This window comes from Siniperca chuatsi, linkage group LG15 (assembly GCF_020085105.1).
Source record: "Siniperca chuatsi isolate FFG_IHB_CAS linkage group LG15, ASM2008510v1, whole genome shotgun sequence".
NCBI classification, from domain to species: domain Eukaryota; kingdom Metazoa; phylum Chordata; class Actinopteri; order Centrarchiformes; family Sinipercidae; genus Siniperca; species Siniperca chuatsi.
In genome coordinates, this window is record NC_058056.1 from 5556354 (window position 1) to 5580221 (window position 23868).

Below are 23868 nucleotides of genomic sequence, written 5' to 3' on the forward strand. Positions count from 1 at the left end.
TCTGTTTGTTCTCAAATTGTAAAAAATATACTGTACTGTCTTGTGCTTTGTTTTCTGATATAAATGTCAAAGAGCATTCAAAGCTGTAAAACGTAATAGCAATCGTTATTCATCTTTTAGGTCGTGTTCTTTGAGATGACCCTACATTTGCAGGTTTAGTCAGTGCAGTCCGTTTTATTCCTGAAGCTCATTGTCTTTTTCACCCTGCATAAGTTTGCTGGCCAACATTGGTTAGCTCAGTTCGTCTAAGTTTGAACTTGCAATGTGAAAAATGTTTTTTCGATTGGCATTTCAGCCCTGATAGCTTCAGCTGTATCCATAAGCCTGCTGGCCTTTCCACCTCCCATTAAGCATAATGCAGGGTTGAAATGTCTCTCTTAACTCGCAGAGCACCTCTCAAATCCCTCAGAGACCAATAGCTGGAATGACAAATTGGAGGGCACGTCGGCATGGCATTTAAGGCTGCTAACGAGATAAAGCGCCCAAGCTTGGCACCTCTCACCCGCTCGCTACTCCTCCGCCCTGCTTACTGTCATCTGTACGGCTAAAGAGCTTTAGCGGAGAGGCCCCTGAAGTGCGGTCCACGAGCCAGCTTGGCTTTATCCCTCCCTTAACCCCTCTTCCCAATCTTCCTTCTCTCCTCCTCCCTGCCTCAATTCCTCCCACCATCGGCACATAATTAAAAGTGCTGGGCTGGGTGCCCAAGTGGCTGAAGGCTATGAGTCACTCCCCAGGCCTGGAAGAATGAGGAATAAATCACCTAGGGGAGGAGGGTTGGAACTTCTTTCTCCCCTCACACCTGGGTTCATTCGGGGAGACCCTATTACTAGGCCCTCCAATTATCCTGTCCCGCCAGCCTGAATTTATTTGTACCGCTCCCCCACCACCATAAAATTACAACTTTGCGTAATAATTTTTTGCTCGATGCAGTCCAACCCAAGGTTAACAGCCGCCTAGCTGACTTTGAGGAGGCTGAAGGATGCTGCCGCTCCGATGCTCTTCTCCTCCTCCTCCTCACACCCCCTCCTTTCATCCTCTTGTTTAGCCTGTAAAAGTAGTACAGGGAAGGGGGGTGGAAGTGCCTAGCAGGAGTTATTGTCCAGTGCAACCCCATTAACGGTCCCCCAAGGTGCTGTAAGTGTCTCTCTTATGGGAGAAACCGCCATTAATTGTCTGATCAAACCTTGAGACCCTCACTGTTTTACTGCATTGTAGGCCCTGAACTGCATTCAATCGAGGGCCCTCATAGAATAGATTTCTAATGAAAGAGCTCAGTAAGGAGGAATTTCCATTAACTTCTTACTAAGTTTAGCTTGTTTGTTGAACTTGTGTGCTGTAAAGTTGAGACAGCTGTCGGTTATGTTTTCAAGTGCAGCTGAGGCATCAGCATTACACCAAGTCTAGGAAACCTGTAAGTATTTCTGGTGCCTTATGGCATATAGTAGTTTAGGTGTAACTGTTAACAAGTTCTGTGCATCTTTTGCATCATTGATCATGAAGATTAGGACTAAACATATGAAAAAAGAATAAGCTGGAACAAGGAAAACTGAGGGTGAATCCAGCAGTGACTAAGCTAAGTTGTAAAATGGCAAATAGACTGTACTTATATAGCACCTTTCTAGTCTTACAACCACTCAAAGCACTTTACAATACATGTCATTCACTGCATTCACACACATTCATACACTGGCAGATGCCAACTGCTCATCAGAACAAAGAGACTAATCATTCACGCTCACTCACACACCAAAGGTACAGCCTTCGGGAGCAATTTGGGGTACCTTGTCCAAGGACACTTCGACATGTGGGCTGGGGGAAGCTGGAATCAAACCGCCAGTCTTCCGCTCTACCTCTAAACCTAGTAACCTGTAACCTAGTAATATGATGCTAGTGCTGAACGTGAGTTTATTCTTGACCCTGGAAACACTTTGATCAATCAAAACAGTTATTCAAAGTGAGCACTGATTTGCTGAGCTGCTTGATTAAAAAGAATTGCAATAAAGCAGGAAACAAATACTGTTAAAATTTGCCCACAGCGCCACTGAATTTTATTCAAAGAATGCGGACCTCATACACAGCGCATCAGAAATTCCTACACATCTGCAGGATTTGAGATTTGTTAAAATCTTTTTTAAACTGTATTTTAAATAAATAGAATAGCATTTTGGGAGATACGCTTATTTGCTTTCTTTCTCAAGAGAAGATGAGGAGATCGATACTCTACTCTCATGTCTGGATGTGGCCGGCCTTGCTTAGCAAGACTGGAAGCAGAGAGAAACAGCTAGCCTCACTATCTCCAAAGTTAAACAAAAAGCACCAGCACCTACCAGCAACTCTAAATCTTATAGTATATGTCTGTGTGCAAAATGTTGCCAGACCTGGCAAACTCATTGTGATGGTAAAACTCAGAGAAGTCAATTCACCCAGCTTTTGTTTGCCAAGAATGTTATAGCACATAATTTCCCCTAAAACTACAAATTGTCGTTTTTAGATTTCTGTTTTTTATGTACAGATTAAAGAGTTGAGATACGTGTTAATTAGTGAGCTTTAGAGGTGCTAGGCTAATTGCCTCTCTGTTCCAGCACCAACACAGATGTGTGGTATCAATCTTCTCATCTCATTCTTGGAATGAAAGAAGTATCTAAAAAGTCTAACTGTTCCTTTAAAACACGCAAAAAAACAACAACAGGTATTTGCAATGTACCTTGCATTTCAGTTGTTTGGACTGTGCTTTCATTCATCTCATCAATGACTGGCCAAACAGCGATATTTCTAGAATAATTATGAAAGAAAAGTTTTCAGCGATAAAACAACAGCAAATAACAACTTCAATGGCCCTTCTTGCATAATATTTGCGCAAGGTGCATCTTAATTTTTCTACACTATCATTGATGGTTTTTCCACCTACAGCACATGTTAACACCAAAGTGAAGACACTATTTGGGATTTTCAGTGGTTACTTGGTTTTTGCCATTGAATGGTCCATACATACAGACAAACATACATTCTTCTAATACTGCAGGAAGGAAATGTTTTCTATATTGTTGCTACCCCACTCATGAGTGCCATATTGTACTCAACTGATAAGTTACGCACTAAGCAGATCAAAATTAGAAATGTGAAATTAGAGTGCGCTTAGCTATAGCTAAATTATCATCTGCTGCCAAAGGTTTGCTTACAAATGGTAAATGGACTGTACTTGTATAGCGCCTTTCTGGTCTTCCGACCACTCAAAGCGCTTGAAGAAGAAATGTCTTTTTAAAAAAGTACACAATTAAAGCCCTTTCACAGAAATGCTCTCTTGGATAATGCACACCATCCCCAGCCCTTTTAGTAGGGCCATTTGTCTAAAAAGAAAAAAAAAAGATGGAATGAGCTTTTATCGATTTCCTTTTTTGTTGTATGTGTTCCTCTGACTCCTCCAGCATGTCATATGCAGAACTCCCATGAATCCAATATGACTTCTAAAAGTGTCTTAATCGTTGCTTTAAAGGCCAAATCAAGATGAAAAGTCTTCACCCGTATGAAGTTGACAAGAAAAAAAAAGAACCAAAAAGATGCCTGCTTTGAAATTAAAATTTCATATTAAAAAAGAGGAACCTTCATTTTCGGGGGAATCAGAGGAGTGAGTGGAGCTTTGAACTGCGGCTGGTGTGTGTGGAGGGAGATGCATGCAGTGTTTTAACACCAGCTTCATCCTCAACACATTTCTCCTCTCTGTCTCTGCTTTTCTTTCAGATCCACATCATTGACTTTGATGATGAGAATAACATCATTAATAAGAATGTCCTTTTGCACCAAGCTGGGGAGATATGGCACATTGGCACTAGTCCTGCAGATAAGGCTGTGCTTACCACCTGCTATAACAAAAGTGAGTCCTACTGTTTCCTTCTGTCTCTGGCGCCATTCACTGCCTTATTTTCTTTCTTTTAGTTTTTCTGTCTGTCTCTTTTTTGCATATATACTTTATCTCATCCATCTAATGACCTCATGCAGTTTAGTTGAGAATCATAACACATGTAATCGGTCTTTAACTGGTGATCAATAACAGCCAGTCTGTCTTCGCCGGTCCGACAGTAGCAACTGTGTTAGAGGTCATGTTCAGACTCTGATAGAATCAATACTAATGTGTGGATATGATGACCCATATTATGGATAATAGAAGCGGCTACAAAGTCAAAGGTCACACGTACATCATCTGTGCTTTTATGTAAGGTTTTCTTCTAATTGTACAACTTCACAAACTGTTTTTGGTTTGCTGCAGTATTATTTATACAGAATCATAAGTAGAAAAAAAAACAAAACAATCAGGTGCAATAGTACAGGCAAAGGCAGTAAAACGTGTTATAACCAAAAGTTACGCCTTTGCGATTTGGAACAGTTTAGTTGAGACATGGCATCCTTACATTGCATTTTGATACATGACGTTCGCTTTGACAATTTATACTTCAGCAGTGAACAAGAAGAACCAGCTTCAAGCATCACTGGCTGGATTAACAATCATGTTTTATCACCCCAAAACCCTCTCAGTTGACACAGCTGTACAATGCCATAGCTTTGACAAAAGAATACTACTTTAACTTTAATGAGTAAAAGGGTTATATGGATATAGTCTTATCATTAACACATGTGGTAACATGTTCACACAACATCAACAAACATTTTTGTTACATCCCCTGAAAACATGGTTTCAAATATTAAGTAGTACTCTGTAACCTTAAAGGGACAGTTCACCCCAAAATCAAAAATACATATCCATGTTATCCATCTAGATTGTTCTGGTGTGAGTTGCCGAGTTTTGGAGATATTGGCTTTAGAGATGTATGTCTGCATTTTTTGAATATAATGGGACTATATGCCACTTGTGGTTCTCAAAGCGCCAAAAAAAATCCGTTTGAAAAATTCAACAGCAGTGTTTCTTTCCAGAAATCGTGACCCAGTTACTCAAGATAATCCACAGATTTGTTGTGAGCAGTTTCATGTAGGAAGAAAATAGTCCCTACTTTATATATAGATACATATACACACACACACATTGTAGCCTCAGTCTCCTGTTCTTAGCTGACAAGAGTGGCACCCGGTGTGGTCATCTGCTACTGTAGAACATCTGGTTCAAGGTTCAATGTGTTGTGCATTCAGAGATCCCCTTCTGCATACCTCCTGTTGTAACAAGTGGTTATTGAGTTACTGTTGCCTTTCTATCAGCTTGAACCAGTCCAGCCATTCTCCTCTGACCTCTGCCATCAACAAGGCATTATCACCCAGAGAACTGCCACTCATTGGATATTTTCTCTTTTTCTGACCATTCTCTGTAAACCCCAGAGATGGTTGTGTGTGAAAATCCCAGTAGATCAGCAGTTTCTGAAATACTCAAACCAGCCTGTCTGGCACCAAGAACCATGCCACAAAGTAACTTAAATCACCTTTCTTATTTTATATATATATATATATATATATATATATATATATATATATATATATATATATATATATATATATATATATATATATATATACAGTATGCAGTGCTTCCAATTGTCAGAATGGCTCTGTGCCACTTGTTATTTGTATCTAGAGATCTTGACCAATTTGAATTTTAGATCTTGACACTGATGACATAAATTAAGGTAATTTTTGCCAGTGTTCACTTGTCTGAGTGTTAAGACTTGTTTTTATGGTTAGGATTAGAATTAGGTTAAGGGTCAGGGGCTAAGGAATGCATTATGTTAATAAGGGTTCTCACAAGTATAGATGGTGTGTGAGTGTGTCTGAGGTTACGTCACAGGAGCAGACAGCCATGTCAGATGAGGTATGGGGAGGTTGATGCAGAGTGCACTGTGGGCCTTAAGGGGTAGACATAATCCTCCACCACCCTCTTCCCTCGCTCCCTCTCTTTTTCCCCTCTGTCTCTCGCTCTCTGTCAGCTGAGTTCTACATGCTTAAGTTCACTGGATGACAGCCCACTACGGACTGTTGCACACACACACACACACACACACACACACATATATGTGTGTATGTCTATGTGTATATGTATATATATATATATATATATATATATATATATATATATATATACACACACACGCAAACACACACACAGGCATAATAAAGTGTGTTCATATAGCTTTTCCATACCGCCTTCCACCGGCACTCTAATATGTGAGCAAGAAAAGGCTTTTGTTCAAGATGATTGCTTGCCCACTTACTCCAAGTGCAAGGTTGTCTAAAACCACTCAAGAGCCTGTGGACTCGCACCACGTTGCTTTTTAATTTGACAAACAGGCCTAACGCCAGTGCTTCATAGCCCAACGCCTGCCCACACACTGTCAATATCTACACCAACAAGAAATTAGGCTCTTTTGCTCTCTCTGTTTTTATCCATCTCGCTTTCTCTCAATTCAATTCAATTCAATTCAATTTCACTTGGGCTTTATTGGCATGGGAAACAGATGTTAACATTGCCAAAGCATGTGTAAAATATAAACATATATAAACAGAAGAATTGTCATATTAAAATATATACAGATAATTAAGACAGGATAATAATAATAATAATGATGATGATGATGATAATTAATAATTAATAAATAATTGTAGACTTAAACAGTTAGACAACTAAAATACAAATACAAAAAGTGAAAACTAGACTGCATTTTATCTTTTTTTATTTTTTTTATTTTTTTAGGTGTGTTGTGTGTGTGTGTAGGTCATTCACTGTCCCTTATGTTGTGGCATGTTGATATATAAAGGGCAGCAAGATATGCCCTGTCTCCTTCTCCCAGGAGTATTTTTAACTTTGAGAGGTCATTTAGCTCTTTGAAATTTGAGATTACAGAGTTGAACTTGTTAAAGTAAATGTTCCTTATTTCCCTGAATGTTGTACATTGTAGGAGGAAGTGCATCTGTGTCTCAACCTCACCTGTCGAACAGTGACCACATATTCTGTTTTCTTTTGGTTGCCATGATTTTTTGTGTCTTCCTTTTTCGATTGCCAGTTTGTGGTCACTGAGCCTGTACTTAGTTAGGATCTGTCTCTGCTTTCTATCTCTGACAGTAGAGAGATATTCTGCCAATTCATAATCTCTTTGTAGGGCCAGATAACATTCTAATCTACTTTGGCTTTTAGTTTCTTCTTTCCAATGTTCCAAATAGGTTTCTTTACGTTGTGTTATGATTTGGTTTACTCTGATAGGGGCTTGGAAAGCAGTGCTGTTGTGAGACTGGTCAGAGTGTGTCTGAGGGGGGGCAGTTAGTCTCAGCACCAACTGACATAGGGGACTCTTTTCTGGGCTCAGCTCTTAGGTTTGGAGGGCATTGGAATGGAGGGTGTCTAGGGGGCTGGATTTAAGGTGATTAAAAAATGTGAGCGCTCTCTTTTGAATGTTAATTGTCAATGGGTATCTGCCTAATTCTGCTCTGCATGCATTTGTTGGTGTTTTTCTGTGTACATGTAAAATGTATCTGCAGAATTCTGCACGTAAAGATCCTGATGAATGTTTGTCCCAATGGGTATAGATGATGATATGATGACTGAGTGGACCCCATACTTCCCTACCATATAGCTGGATGACACTATTAAATATTGGTGTGGTGTTATGGGAGGAAGCCAATTAGATTTTTATTTAACATGGAGTGTTCTTCAAGGAATTCTAGTATTCTTAATACTACAGAATAGTTTACCTAGACAACTGCTGACACAGATGCCACCGTAGTTACCAGGGTCTGATTTGTCCCCACTCTAATGAATGTGGGAAATGAGCCTTTTGCACCAGATGTCGGGAAAACATCCTGACTCTAGTATGATATTGAACAACTTCAACACTGCACCCTGCATCTCTGGGGTGCTGCATTTGAGCATTTCGTTTTTAATGCTGTCTGGACCATAAGTTTTTCTTGGCTGGAGTGGTCAATTTCTCCCAAGTAATTGGGAAATCAAGGGGGTTTTGGTTGTCTTTAATGTTTGTTTAAAATGTTATTGTACCTAATGCGTAAGCCTGGGTTGTTTGGTTGGCGATGTTGCTATATATATATATATTTGCTATTGTTATTTTTTAAGTCTTTTCTGATGGTCTTGCATTCTTGATCAAACCATTTGTCTGCGTTTTTCTTTTTAATAGGCTTCTGTTTTTGTTTTATAAGGTTAGCTTTAACAGCTGCCTTCTGAAATATCATATTGATATCATCAATGGCCTTTTTTACATATTGATGGGGGACATATTGATTTTGGTTATATACTGATATGTCATTCATCAGATCAGGTGAGTTCAAGGCCATGATGAATTTGTTTCCACTGTCTTGGGCAAATCTGTAAGTAGGTTTTAATTTATACAGCTTACTGGGTTCCCTTTTTGTGTCACTCATTTGACCTGAGAGTTTAAAGAACACATTTATTTGATGTGGTCTGAAAGGGGGGATTGCTGTTTGACAGTGAATGCACTGATAGTGGAGTGGTCCATGTCAGTGAGTCTACTACACTAGACCCAAGGGCTGAGGAGTATGCGAATCTCCCTAAAGAATCTCCTCTGAACCTACCGCTAACTATGTAGAGGCCTAAGGCCCGACAGAGATGCACTACCTCCCTGCCACTTCTGCCACTTCTGAGTGGAGAGTTTCAAAAAAGTCTTCTTCGAAATAAGGAGAATCTACTGGGTGTAAGTGAGTGAGCAGATCATTTTGACACCATGTTTCTGTTAACACAATTACATCAACATCTTTGATAGATTTCATGAATTCAGGGTTTCCACTCTTCAGCTCAAAGGTTAAGGAGTGGAGACCCTGAATATTCCAACCGCTTTTATGAAATGAACACATTAAAACAATCAAAATGAACCTGTATAGAGAGACAAATATAACAACTTTAACACCTACAATTATCTATACATTTACAATACTGAATAATAATTTTACATGGATTACATGGAGGCATGTACTATTTTCACTAATATTATCATTGACTACTACTATTGCTGTCGTTCTGTTTCTCAAGTGAGAAGGTGTTCTGCTTATGTGTCTTAGCTGAACAGAAGCTGGGTGCACAGAGTGTGCAGCATCTCCCTGATGTCTCCCAGCTCAGATGTGGGGGGGTGGGGGCAACGGCTGTGGCAGTAGGCTGGGCTACAACTGCAGCATAGCTCCGCTGTTGTCGGTGGGGAGGGGGACCGGGGGCAGCTTCTGCAGTATGGCTCCGGTGCAGTGGGTGGGGAGGGGGGCAAGGAGCAGGTGCTGCTGCATATGCAGGACTACTTGTGGGGCTTCCTCTTCAGTCTGAGTGGAAGGAAGCTGGGATGGGCAGAGCTGGGTGTTGGCAGCTGGCTGTATGGATGTATCAGCAGGTGCCAGGATGTTGTTGGGCTGAGAGCAGAGAGGGTGGGACAGAGAGGGTGGTTTGAGACACTGGCAGGGAGAGTCTGTGTCACAGTACTTGTCTTGGACTTAACTGGTGAAGCTCCTTTCTCTATTCTCTGCATCCTCCTTCACTTTGGCTAACTGAGTACGGAGCACACTGCTCTCTTGTTTGAGTGCTTCTAGACTTCCTCTGAGTTCAGATGCCAAGGCCTGGTTGTCTCTCTTTAGCTACTGGAGCTCCTCTTGAAGCTGCTGTAGAGTGTTGTCTGGGTGGTCAGACAGCCTGGCGTAGGTCAGCTCTTTGAATTCAGCAAAGTCCAGCTCCAGCAGGGCCATACTCTCCTTCAGCTGGTTGGTGGCACTGGCAGGTGTGGGAGGAGCAGAGATTGACAAGGTCGTGGGGTTCCCTAATGGGCTCTCATCATCTTCACTGTCAGAGGGGACATTGATCCTCTTGGAGTCCACCTCAGCTTTCAACAGGGGAAATGCCTCTTGAAAGGACTCCAGGTGTGCTTCATTCCCTTGGACCATGACCTTTCCTTTGGTGTAGTATGTGATGGCAAGCAGGGGGTCATCCTTGTCAAGGTGTTCATCTTTACAGATCTGCCTCCTGAGCCGATGTCCTTGCTGGATACATATGCATAATTGGTGCACAGAGTATCTTTATTACTATTACTTATTAATAGTTTGCATGCGCCAACGTGCATGCTGCCTGTTGCTGTTTCTCCGTCTTGTTGTCTTACTTTTTCCAACTTTTAGCTTTTCCTAAGAGAGAGGGGTCCAGACAAAAGACACTTAAGAACAAAAGATTTAAGCCGTGTCTGCCTTCTCTCATCATGGGCAACGTGAGATCACCGCCGAATAAAATGGATGAGCTAACGGCTTTAGCCTGGAGTCAGACGGAGTTCCGTGAGTGTAGTTCGATGTGCTTCTCAGAGACATGGCTACCCCAGGATATCCCAGATCATAACGTTTCCATCGACAGCTTTCAGACTGTTCGGGCCGACAGGGATCACACCGGGAGCGGTAAGCGGAAAGGCGGCGGGCTTGCTGTTCTGGTCAACAACAGATAGTGTAACCCTGGTCACATTACTATCAAGCAGAGTATCTGTAGCCCGGACATTGAACTGTTAGCTGTGGGACTCTTTGCCACGTGAATTCTCACATGCCATTGTTGTAGCTGCTTACATCTCCCCCTCTGCTAACCCGGAATTGGCGTGCAACGCCATTCACACCGCCATAGCACAACTCCAGACTCAACACCCGAGTGCACTCTTATTAACCTCGGGTGACTTCAACCATGTCAGTGTTTCAACAACACTGGCTAATTTCACCCAGTATGTGAGTTGTCCTACTAGAGAGAGGAGGACACTGGACCTGCTGTATGCTAGGACGCATACAGCTCTTCCCCCCTCCCCCCCTTGGGTAAGTCAGACCACAACCTGATTCACCTCAAACCCTGCTTTGTGCCTCTGGATAAAAGCCAGCCTGCGACCACAAGGGCAGTGAGGAGATGGTCAGAAGAGGCCTATGAGACACTTCAGGGATGTTTTGAGTGCATCACTGGCTACATAACTTCTGTGTGGACTGCAATGTCCCAACTAAGATGGTCCTTTGTTATCCAAATAACAAACCGTGGGTAACAAAGGACATCAAAGACATCCTGAATGCCAAGAGGAGGGCCTTTACCAATGATAATAGGGAGGAGGTGAGGGGAATCCAAGCTGACCTGAAGGTGAAGATCAGGGAGGCCAAGGAGAAGTACAGGAGGAAGCTGGAAACTGGAAACTCCAGCAGAACAACATGAGAGAGGTCTGGAGCGACATGAAGAGCATCACTGGCTTCAGACCGACTGGCAGCAGAGGAGTTGAAGGCAGCTTGGACAGGGCCAACGAACTTAATCTGTTCTTTAACAGATTCGACACCAGCTCCTACTCATCCCCCCTCTAACTCAGCTGCTGTCTGCCCTCAGACTCCTCTGAGTCCACTGCTCCCCCTTCCTCCATCTTCATGGGAGAGTCCTACTCCCCCCTCAACTGGCCATCAGGCTAACAGCCCTCTCCAGACTGACGACTCCCCCCCACCCCCGCCTGCAACCTCTGCTGTGTGCTGACTGCTGACCATGTGAGAGGACAGCTGATGAAACTCCACTCAAACAAGGCTGCAGGCCCCAATGGCGTTTGCTCCGGGGTGCTAAAAGCCTGTGCCCCCCAGCTTTGTTGAGTCCTTCAACATGTCATCAGCCTGATTATTCAAAGGGTCCCTGTTCTGTGGAAGACATCTTGCCTCGTTCCTGTGCCGAAGACACCGCGTCCCAGTGGCTCCAAGGACTACAGACCGGTAGCACTGACCTCTAACATAATGAAGACCCTGGAGAGACTGGTGCTGGAACAGCTGTGGCCCATGGTCAGACCCCTCCTGGACCCCCTTCCGTTCGCCTACCAGCCCGGCTGGGAGTTGAGGACGCCATCATCTTCCTGCTGAACCGCATCTACACCCACCTGGACAAGTCGGCAAACACGGTGAGGATCATGCTTTTTGACTTGTCCAGCGCTTTCAATACCATCCGGCCAGCCCTGCTGGGTGATGCAGGTGGATGCCCCCCTCGTGTCCTAGATTGTTGACTACCTGACTGGCAGACCACAGCATGTGCGTCTGCAGCATTGTGTCGAATAGCGTGGTCAGCAACACTGAGGCCCCTCAGGGGACTGTCCTCTCTCCCTTCCTCTTCACCATCTACACCACAGATTTCAGCTACCACACAGAGTCCTGCCACCTTCAGATGTTTTCTGATGACTCTGCTGTGGTGATGAGACAGTGTACAGGGCTGTGGTGGGTAACTTTGTCTCATGGTATGAACCATCTGCAGCTCAATGCAACAAAGTCTAAGGAGCTGGTTGTAGATCTACGAAGGGCCAAGGCACCAGTGACCCCGGTTTCCATCCAGGGGTGGGCATTGTAGAGGATTACAAGTACCTGGGAGTACACATGGACAGTAAACTGGACTGGGCTAAGAACACTCAAGCTCTTCACAGGAAGGGCCAGAGCCACCTCTATTTTCTGAGGAGGCTGAGGTCCTTCAACATCTGCCGGACAATGCTGAGGATGTTTTATGAGTCTGTGGTGGCCAATGCTATCCTGTATGCTGTTGCATGCTGGGGCAGCAGGTTGAGGGTAGCGGACGCTAACAGGCTCAACAAACAGATCCGTAAGGCCAGTGACATTGTGGGGGTGGAGCTGGACTCTGGTGGTGGTGTCAGAGAGGACGATGCTGGCCAAATTACATGCCATCTTGGACAATGTCTCCCCCCCACTCTATGACGTACTGGTCAAACAAAGGAGTACCTTCAGCGAAAGACTCATCCCCCCAAAAAGTACCACAGAGTGCCACAGGAGGTCATTCCTGCCTGTGGCCCTCAAACTCAATAACTCCTCCCTCAAACATCACTGCAATACTTGAAATATTGTGCAATATTCTCTGTTTAATACTCCTGTGCAATATACTCTGTTTTCTGTTTAATATTCCCTACCGTCTAATAATCTGGTTAATCTGCTACACTTAACTTGACAGTACTCATTATTGCACTATTACTTATTACTTATATTATTACATTGTATTATACCGTACATACTTATCAACCTGTAAATCCACTTTTGTACTTATACTTATTTTTGCTTTTATACTTATATCCACTTTGTACTTAATTTATCTTAGCTGTATTATAGTGTATTATATTTTGATTTGCTTAGTACTTCTATTCCTGTGTGCATTGACATGATGGTGAGCAGCTGTAATGAAATAGTTTCCCCTCGGGATCAATAAAGTATTTCTGATTCTGATTTGATCTTTCCAGATGTAGATGGAATCCATGAAGAATATGAGGTTATTCTTCTTCCTTCCTTCTTTTTGTTGGGCGTAATCAGTCAAGAGGACTTATTATATAGGAGAAAATATATCCAAAGATGATATTTCCTCTTCTGTTCTTGTTGATTAATGCGGTTACCTTCTTTGGAGTCCTTTCTGAAGATTATTTCAAGGTAATTTCGCAAAATTTTCCACTTTTTTAGGTCCACGTTTGAGATCATATTTAGTATTCATCTTGGTGCAGCTACTCTCATGGAATTCTCCTACTACTTCTCCTATTCTCTCTGTCTCTTGGTGTCTCTTTCTCTCTGTGAATGGTTATGCCCTCCAGCCTCTAACTTTAGTCCAATTACTGTATCAAGTCCACATTTACTCCACTGGTTCCAATTAGCAACTCTGGCTCTGGTGTGATGTGCCAAAATAACTTAATTTGTGATGTGGATTTGGAAGAAAGTGTATACATGTCACCACATCAGTGCCTGTCCACCACACACACACACACACACACACAGACACACACACTGTACTCTAACAGTCTGTGAATGTGTGCGTGTGTGTGTGTGTGTGTGTGTGTGTGTGTGTGTGTGTGTGTGTGTGTGTGTGTGTGTGTGTGTTTGTATGTTGTGCCCCTCCAGCCAGTGACAGCAGGGTGGTGTCCTGTGCGGCAGTATATCGGATGCCCTGTGATTGGGAGACAGGAAGTCATGAGTCACCTGACGACTCCACCCACAACCCCCAAACCCTGGAGCTGCTCTGTCACCTAGATGACAGCGCCCACAGCAATACTGCCTGGTAGGTGTTGCTGAGAAACAGTCGCACTCACGGTATAAGTGATGCAAGTGCAATTTTTTTTTTTGATCCACAATAGCAATTATGTGTTTGTCTCCTGTGCGTACTTGTAGGATGGGAAATAGTTACTATATTTGTGGACTACAGGATGCCTAATAACTCATGGGGTTCAATTAAACTATAAACAGAAGCCTGAAAGGCCTTGTCATAGTTGAGACAGTCATACCACTCTCGTGATTAATATAAAAATGGCTTAGCTATCGTCATTGACATCATTTATGTGATCATTAATGTTTCTTAATAGAGCTGGGCAGTATATCTATACGTATAATTTCGATATTGTGATATAAGATTTAGATTTGGCTATTGGAATATTGATATATATCTTAAATCAGAATCAGAAATACTTTATTGATCCCCGAGGGGAAACTCTTTAGCTACAATATTGTCTTTTTCAGGTCTTTAAGGCTCCGATACAGTTGAGTGTAAATTTAATTTTCCGATTTTTACTGGATCTAGCTCAATAAAATGAACAGTGAATCGTTCTACTTGTTTGGTCAACATATTCACATTACAAATTTTGAAAGTTTGACAAAATAATATTGACTTAAGGTCTACTTACTAGCCTTTTCTGGAATTTTCATCCTCAATTTATTTTGTCAAACCTCTTTTTCCAATGTCTAAAATTAACTTTACACTCAACTATTTGTGTATGTGTTTCCAAAAGCACCAATAGTGATCCCCACATTTATGGTTATTTATCGACATTGAGGTATTTGTTATAAAAAATATCACAGTATTTGACTTTATCTCCCAGTACTAATTCCGGTCTGGTTATTCAATTGGTTAATGGTTTCACAATCGAATTTCCTCAAAATCATTATTATTGAATAATCCCCAATCAGTGATCATCGTAACATCCCAATCTATTTTGTTTGTTACCCCTTAATATGTAGCGATGTCTACTTGCAACACCTCATCACACAGTGCATGTCTATGTGTTGTGAGCAGTGCCATTCATTTATTTTCTCACACTGTTAAATTTGAATTATTTTGGAGGCCTAAGAATGTAAAACTATACTGTATTTCTCAAGAAAAGAGCAAAATTGGAAAACAGTAAAAAATAAATAAATAAATAAATAAACATATGCATTTGTTTGGCACAGAAATAGAAACCTCCCCAAAAACCCTAACTAATATAACCTTGTGTAGCAAAATTTCATTTTTTCTTATTTCCTACCTTTGTACTCATCATGCGACCTCAGATTCATCTTGTGACTCCTTGTGAGGATCTGAACATCCAGGTATAGAACCAGTGAGTAATTGTTCTCTCTGTCCATACTGGCCATTCAGAAATCCGTTACAAATGCAATCCAATGTTAGGGATGAGGGACAATATTTGCAGTCCTTGTACTGCATAAAAATGCATTAATTTCCAGCGAAGTTAACATTAGACTTCAACAGTCTGAGTTAGACAAATCAAGCGGGTATCTACTAGGAGTGATTCACATCAATTCACATAAGAATTGCGTCCCTCTATGATTCAGAATCGATTCACAAATGCCAAAAATGTATTTTTGTACAACAGAACAAAAAAGGTGGAACTCAACTGCAGTGCAGCACCTGGACAGTGTAGAGCATGCACACATTACTGTTATCGTGTAGTTTTTCTGCAAAAAAGTCAAGCTTTTGGGTGCATTTTGTTTTTAATAAGTTAATAATTAGCTTTGTAAGACGAAGATTAGATTATACTTAGTACGCCATCACCAAGAGACTAATGTTAGCAAAGCGGTGTACCAAACTCTAGTAGGCCTTGTAGTAGATGAGCCAGCCAACCAACACACACTGTAACACTTTGCAAAGCTTTCAGGCAACTCTGGTTGGGCGAAGAAAATAACTTGGTCCATAGTCTGTTTCCTTTGCAAATGAACTGCGTGAAGTTGTGAATAATTGTAGATGTGTTTTCCACTGCTAGAGACACTATGTTTGAAAAAGGACATCAAAGTGCTTTTTTCCCCCCATATTCCAGAACACATAGAACACAAACCTCTGTTTTACAGAAGACATTGTGATGTCGGTCAGTAAAATACACTTTTATTTCACTATTCTTATACAGGCAGAAAACTGTACCATGCTTCCAAATGAATGCAGATACCTTTTTTTTTTTAATAAAAGGCTGTATACTGTCACACACTTTTCTCCACTTTTTCATGTTTGTTAGACATTGACTTTCATCAAGAACATTTATCTTAACTATCTGTTATGCTCTGCATTGCATTTCAGTGGCGTAAGGACACAAGTAAATATTTGTCACACAGTACACTGGAGTAAGAGCCTAAAAATAGTGCACCCTTTCTGTTTATTCAATCGAGAATCTGTCTTGAATCGAATTGCAACACCAAGAATTGGAATCGAATTGTGAGATACCCACTACTTGTATCTACCAAAGTTAGTCTTTTTAGTTCAAAATTTCCTCTTTTTGTTTCCCTAGACAGCTTTTCCTTGCTGAGCTAAAGTGGAAGGACAGGAACATAAAGAGGGAATGTTGTATTAAAAAGACTGTAACTGTGGTTACTTCATTTGTCTATCTCTGGCTGTTGAAGCCTCATATATCAAATTTTGTCCCCCATCACTTGCATTGGAATTGCATTAGGAAGGGATTTCTTGATGGCCATTATAAATAGGAAGACTGATTACAGGGACCAAAAATTGTTTCAATATATGTATGGGCATGTGAGTACTGTTTTAAGACAGACTTGAAAAAAATGTGAACCTATCCTTTAAATCCATTACATGGTTTGAAGTTTGCTGACTGTGATGCTCTGATTCATACATCACATAGAGCCGATAGTGGTGTTTAATACAGTATGTCATACCTTATTTCATTCAACAGTCCTCTGATAGTCCTCCTGGCAAGGAGTTTGCTTTTTGATTTGCCCACCTCAAACAAAGAAACAAACAACCTACAGGCAGTTTTAGGCAGGATGTGTCTTATATCATGAGATCAGAATTCCTAAAACTAAATGGGAGCCATTTAGAAACTGTAGTGAGCATTGAAAACACACTAGAGTACAGATGGACATGTTGTCCTGCTGAAATTGAAATAGCCCACACTCTCCACACCATTAGATTCCTACCAGCTGGAATAAAGCTCTCCTCTCTCCCTGTATCGCGCTTCCCTACGAGTGTTTTTATTTTTTTGGCTCAGAATATTGACTGGCCCACATCTCAGATTGTAGTTTCGGCCCGAGCCTTTTGTCTTACAGTCTGAGCTCCTGTGTACAATGCCTCACCATGACTCACCGCCTATAAGAATGAAAATCAATGGTCATTCCCCTTTTTAGTCCACTGTTCATCGGCTGCCTCATGATTGCTATCATTTTTAGAGGCGCCAATCAGTTAGCGTGATGCATATTGTAGCAGGTGTCTGCGAGGGAGAGATAAAGATGGAGAGGGAGTGAGGAAGATGGAGAGAGAAGAGCACAAGAGAGGAGAAGAGAGATTGCATTAGTGCAATTTGGTGTGTGTTTTGTGCTCGTGTGTGGAAAGAGGAGGTTTTTGCTGGGTGCACTCATGTATGTGTACTGTATATATACGTTTGTGTGTGTGTGTGTGTGTGTGTGTGTGTGTGTGTGTCAGAGGGCAGGTCAAGCAAGGCTGCTGGGTAAAGATTGATGGCTCTGAGCTCCACCATCTTAACACTCTGACAGCTGTAACCCTCACAAGGGCACTCACTACACTGTGTGTGTATGTGTGTGTGTGTGTGTGTGTGTGTGTGTGTGTGTGTGTATTCTGTGCTGTGAAGCCTGTAGCCTATGCTGTGCACTATTGACTCCCTAGATGGATGGCTTTGGTCTACTGCCCACCTCCTCCATCTCTCTATGACACACACACACACACACACACACACACACACACACACACACACACACACATCCTTGTACTTCTATCTTTGTGAGCACTGTCATTGACATAATGCATTCCCTAGCCCCTTACCCTAAGCTTAACCTAATTCTACCCTCACTCTTAAAACCAAGTCTCAACCTTCAAACAGCCTTTAAAGTTGTGAGGACTGGCCAAAATGTCCTCACTTTTCAAAAATGTCCTCACTCTGTAGATAAAAAAACGTGTTCCAGTCCTCACTCTGATAATACTGGCAGCTTGCACCAGTCTGTGTATTTATGCATGTTTGTGTGTGTAAGCAGACAAAGAGTAAAGAGATTAGAGTTTGTATTCTTATGAGGCTTTTGTCTGTTTAATGCATGTGTGTTTGTTCACCTGCCTGCGTGTGTTTGCGTCCACTGTAGCGTGTCTGCTCGTGTGTAGCCTGCATCCTTCTTGTGTGTGTTTACCGGTAGCTGGTGTCCCTCCACTCCCACTAACAATAACACTTTCTCCTTTCTCCAAATCCTCTCATTGTTTGGGTGGGCAAACATTTGAGCCTCTGCCCTGTTGTGAAGCGTGCTCTGAATGGAAATATCGGAAAAGTACAGCCAAGGAGGGGGGGCTTGGTTTCAATTGGGTTGAGTGAATCGATTCCCGTGGAGCCATTTGAGCCAATCAGGGCCCTAGGAGGGAATGGTAAAGCGCAAAAGGCAACAAGTTTGATTTTCTAAAGCGGGGTGTGACAGGAGGGGGTAGGAGGTGTTTGTGGGTGTGATTGTGTGTATTTGTGGACACACCTATGAATGCAATCATGTGTATTATTGTGTGATCATTTCGAGTGAAAGACTCAAAGCCTTTCACTCGAAAGTCTAGCTGTGTATATGTCAAGCCTCTTTTATCCTGTAGTGCAATTAGCATCTCTGCTTTTTGTCTGTGTATGTGCTTGGGCATGCAAAAATGTGTATGTGAGTGTGTAGGCTGATTTCATGGTGCTCACTAAGCATGATTTTCACTGTGAGGGTCCCCTTAACCCAATCAATTGGACCCCAGTAGTGGGCTCTCATGCAGACTACCAGCCTTGTGTGTGTGTGTGTGTGTGTGTGTGTGTGAGAGAGATTGGGGCTATCGGTCAATTATAGGGTCTTTGTGATCCAGGCTTTTCAACCTCATCGTAGGTTAAACACACGATGCAGGCGTTGCACTGAAGTTTGCAGGTCTGCTGTTTTTTACTCCAAAATAAATAAACCAGTTAAAAATCCCTCTGGATTATCTGAAAAATGCATTGTAACACAGCTGAAAACAGACTTTATTAACTCATGATAAGTTGATGTTTTGGAGGGCAGAAACAATTTTGAGTGGCAGCCGGATTAATGTTCACAACCTGTAGCTACAACCTGACAATGAGATGAGTAGCAGAAGATATCAAATGTTGACTGAGTATGTCCCTGACACATTGAAATAACAGCTGTAGCCTTCTTACTTTGCGCATATGACTTACGACTATTACATATGACTGTCATGACCTACTTGCTCCAAATATGCAAAATTAAGTTGATAAACTTAAAATAGTGTTATGACTGGGAGATTATCCTGAAAATGTTGTGACACAATCAGCTAGATAATTTTTCTAGATAAGAGTCACCACTTTATTGGTTTTGTTAAATTACAGAACCACACCATTTACGGTTGTGGAGCGATGATACAGAGTGATGTTTCTTTTCCCTCAGAAACGATCTTTGGCCTAGTATAGACACGGGCATGAAAAGACCACATTAATCAGACTACAGGCAACAGGCTCTTTGCTAATAATAAAGAGTAAGAAGAGATAAAAGGTTGTAAGAGATGTGTTAGTGTCAGAGCTTAGCAAATCTGGGTATTTTGCCAACCAGTGAGTTAGTGAGTACATTGTTATCATAACCATTTGAAATAATGGCTAACAATGGTAAATAAGACCCACATTGTAGTACATAGCGATTATCCTTTAACCCCAAAAATTAACACTACAAGCCTAATGCCTCTTTGCAAAAATGTCCTCTTTCTGAATAACTAAAACTCAAGCTGGTTCTCACAAACTGCAACACATACACACACATACACTGCCCTGTATCCATGCTAAAATCTTATCCAGATGGAGGAAGGACGCACACACACACACACACACTTTGTTTGTGCTTTGTGCTAGCTGTTGGCTTTGTATATGAGGGGCTGGGATTAAACTCGTATGGATGCAAAGCACAGCAAAGCGGGGGAACAATGTGATGAGCAAGAGACATAGAGAGACACAAAGAGAGAGAGAGAAGTGACTCTGTGTCCCAGACTTAGATATATGGGGCTGTAAAACCTCCCCGACAGTATTTACATACCATTCCAGTAGTCAGTGTGCCAGCTTGTTGCAGAGCTCAAGGTCAAATGCACATAACTTTCAGCATATTCTTTAATAAGCGAGGAAGGCAATATGAGATACTGTACACCTTACAGATTTTTTCAATCCTATCTTAATACAAGACTCACATCCCATAGAGTATATACATTGAGAGGGTTACTGGTTGTTGTAATAATTCCTCCTCTCCATGCTGACTCGCTTCATAGTGTGACTCCCCTTTAAGAGATGCGGTGCCAGAATCCACAGTCCTTATTCCGTTCTAAAATACATTCTAAAGTTCACCTACCTCTGTCTACCTACTAACTTTCACCTCTTCATAGGGAACAGTGGATGTGCAATACCAAAGTCTTTGCAGGAAACAGTCCCTAAACAGCTGTAACAGAATTTTATGTTTTTGTGAAACCCAAACATTGTGACATAAGTAAAATACATAGTAATATTACATTATAAATACACCTACTGAAGGCTGCAACAGCTCATTAATAAACTTTATCAAAAGTAGTCGTAATATATCAGGCTACAAACCTGTACTTCTGATGAAGAGTCCTCTGCTGTTCTTTTGCTAAAAAAGTCCTCAAAAATCAAAGACAATTGTGTGCCAATGGTATGTCTCTGTGGTGGGTTGGTCTGGCAGGCAACATCCCTTGATGCAGGTTAGTGTAGTGATGTGCTGGCCTGTATGCAGGAAACAGTTATAGTTTACTCCAACATCATGTCAAATGTGTAGTTATGGCAACAGCTACAAACAGTGCAAAAAATGACTTGAAAAGCTTGGAAATTCAGTATAAGTTCCCATGCAAGAAGCGACATTTTCTACGTGAGACTCAGTGTTGTTTGTAATGCAATGCAAGACTACATGACCTGTTGACAATATTGTGTATGTATGTTGCACTGAAACTGCAACAGAGCTGCGATAGTGTCACTAACACTAGTATTGCACTAACGCTAAGTATCTGCGAATCAGAATAGTTGTATTGGCCTTGGCATGACTTTACACACACTGTCCAGTGGGTCACTAAAGTGTTTGTTAATCAAAGTTACACAATGTTGCCAAGCAAAGGAAATACGGTTTCCAAAATTCCTTGCAGTTTGACCATGTGTACCTTCAGGGCATGTCTATCAAGTAAATTAACATTCAGCAGCAATGCACACACATACTGGCAAGAATCACGTCCAGCCTACTACTCTTGTTACTTAATTGGCTTCAAATGAGGCTTAACGTTCACACAATTTCTCTTTCTGACACATTCTGATTGTCTCTCAATATTACATACTCCAACTTTGCTCCAGCGTGGGGGCCTACAATCGAAGCACATTAGCTGCGCAACATGCTAGTGCTAAGTTCAGCAGGCTAACCTGCAAAATAAGCAGTCAAAACAAAACATTGCAAACTTACAAGTTCCAAGTTTGAAGCCGGTTTCAATTCATCCTTGAGATTCAGTTTTTAATCGAATTCTACTTTGTACTGGCCCTCGTTTAGAAAGAGTTTTCCAATTGTTGTGGGCACATTTCTGTTTAAAATAAAGTCCGGGACTGGGTCTTGACATCCTCAGATGATGGGAGTACATGAAGACAACAGAGCAATTATGTGCTTTGCTAGTACCTTTGACATTCGTGTTACTGGAGTCGGTGTTAGCGAGGTAGATTCACTAGGTATTCCGTGGGCGGGGGTGGTCATTAAGCTGGAGGTGGTGCTATGTTCAACAAAGCCCTGTAGGATGTCACACACGGAGGAATGTCTGATTGGCTTGTTTTCTTTTAGATGGAGCAAGAGACGACAGAGGACGATCTTTTCTCATACTTTGGGGGGTCTCTAGACACACTGGGGACACACATTTATGTTGAAAAGCCATTAAAAAGTGCATTTTGCATAAAATGTGACCTAAATCACAGTCAAATACAATATTGTAAGAAAAATCACAATTAGATACTTTCCTCAAATAGTTTGTCCAGGTAGTTGTGTGTAGGTTTATTTAATGCTAAAGATACCCACTTGATTTGGCTTCATATTAGCTTCAGCTCAACTTTCGGAATGCATTTTTGCAGAACTGGATTTTGTCTACCATCTTTTACAGTGTAGTTGTTTGGAAGAGATCGCTTCATGGCCAGTATGGAGAGGAGGAATGATTACAGCAACCACTGATTACTGCAACTTTCAGTGTACATGTGGCATGTACTGTATTAAGATTGAAAAAAACAAACCTATCACTTAAGGTTAAGGTAAATCTCTTGTCCGCCTTAGTGACAAAATTATGTTTTGTGTATGTGTGTCTGCATTCCAAGCATATGACTACAGCCCCCCCCCCCTTTCTAATAGGACTATGCATATTTGAAACTTGGATTAAATTCAAAAGCAAACTTTAACTTTGTCCTCCCTCCCTTCCTCTGTCATTTCTTTTATCTCCTGCAAACACACTCACCTTCTATAGCACACACACTCTCTCAAACACTGGCATTGTTGCTGCGGCTTCAAGTTGACAAATGAGTCCAAGAAAATGGAGTTGTCTAATTGATGAACTCCTTAAATAAATGGCATCATTTCGTAAACCTCTAATGACAGCAGCTTTAGAGCTGTGACAGGCTCAGACATCCAACCCTTCAGCCAGACCAAGTCTTTACCTCTGTGACATTTTACATCCTTTAACACAGATTAGACACATACTTGTTTTTCTTGAGCTGAAAAGTCACACTAAATCAAAACCTTAACAAGCACATAGCAGCTTTTCCAGGCCAAGCTTTAGTTTATTGCCGGGTGTCTGACTGCACTGACATATTGGTTTTAGTCGACATGTCCCAGAGTTAAAAGTACTGCTTTCTCACTTGGGTTGTGTCCTCCTTCTATCCCATGTAGTTGTGTCTCTGCCTACATTTAGCTGCTAAGCCTATCCAAACTCAGAAGAACAACAACAAAAGCATACAAGTGATCCAGTCAACACCAAGGGAATTATAAAGCAACTGTTTGGGCTCCAGTGGGTTAGGTCTGGTTAGATCCCTATGGCTCATGCACAGAATACACATTTTAAGTAGAGCGCAATGGAGAATCACAACTCCAAGAAGCATGCAGTAAGGAATCAATACTCTGCAGAAAGTAGTATGCAAGGAGGAATCAAAGCTAAGTATGCAGTTAAAGCCACCACTTCTTCAACACCAGTGAAGCAACCCTGTATCCCACTGCTGCGTTTGAACACTAGATTGACAGAATTGGGCTGCTGGATTTGCCAATTAATGATTAGCTGCTGCATCCTAATTTGTGCAGGTTAAACCTGCTCTAGGCAACGCCACACAGACTTTTTCAGACATCAAGTAACATAATAAACAGCACACACAAAACTAAACAACCTCTTCTGGCTTGTGATAATGACATTGACACCTGAGTCTGGGTTACAGAAGCTTCCTAAATGTTAAAGAATTGGATTGTAACCAAGGAAATGTATTTGTAATCATACAAAACGAGAAATTTAGAAGAACTCAGAAAAATGTGTAAATATAGAAATATATTGTTTTTTAAGTGATAACTTAAGTGATATTAAATGAATAATTTTGGTAAATATATTTGCTTTCTTTCTGAGAGTGAGAAGATCAATATCAAAAGCCTAGT

The 23868-nt window shown here is 41.6% G+C and overlaps 1 protein-coding gene across 2 annotated transcripts in view; it reads left to right on the plus strand.

Annotated features, from left to right (window-relative positions):
• eipr1 (EARP complex and GARP complex interacting protein 1) overlaps nucleotides 1–23868 on the plus strand; it is a 79598-nt gene that overhangs the window by 5766 nt on the left and 49964 nt on the right. Inside the window, exons 3-4 of one of the 2 annotated variants that reach the window (XM_044166441.1) lie at nucleotides 3739–3871; nucleotides 13849–14005. In XM_044166441.1, coding sequence (XP_044022376.1) covers nucleotides 3739–3871; nucleotides 13849–14005 — 290 coding nt within the window. The remainder of the gene's footprint in view (nucleotides 1–3738; nucleotides 3872–13848; nucleotides 14006–23868) is intronic. The other variant, XM_044166442.1, reaches the window with a different exon arrangement.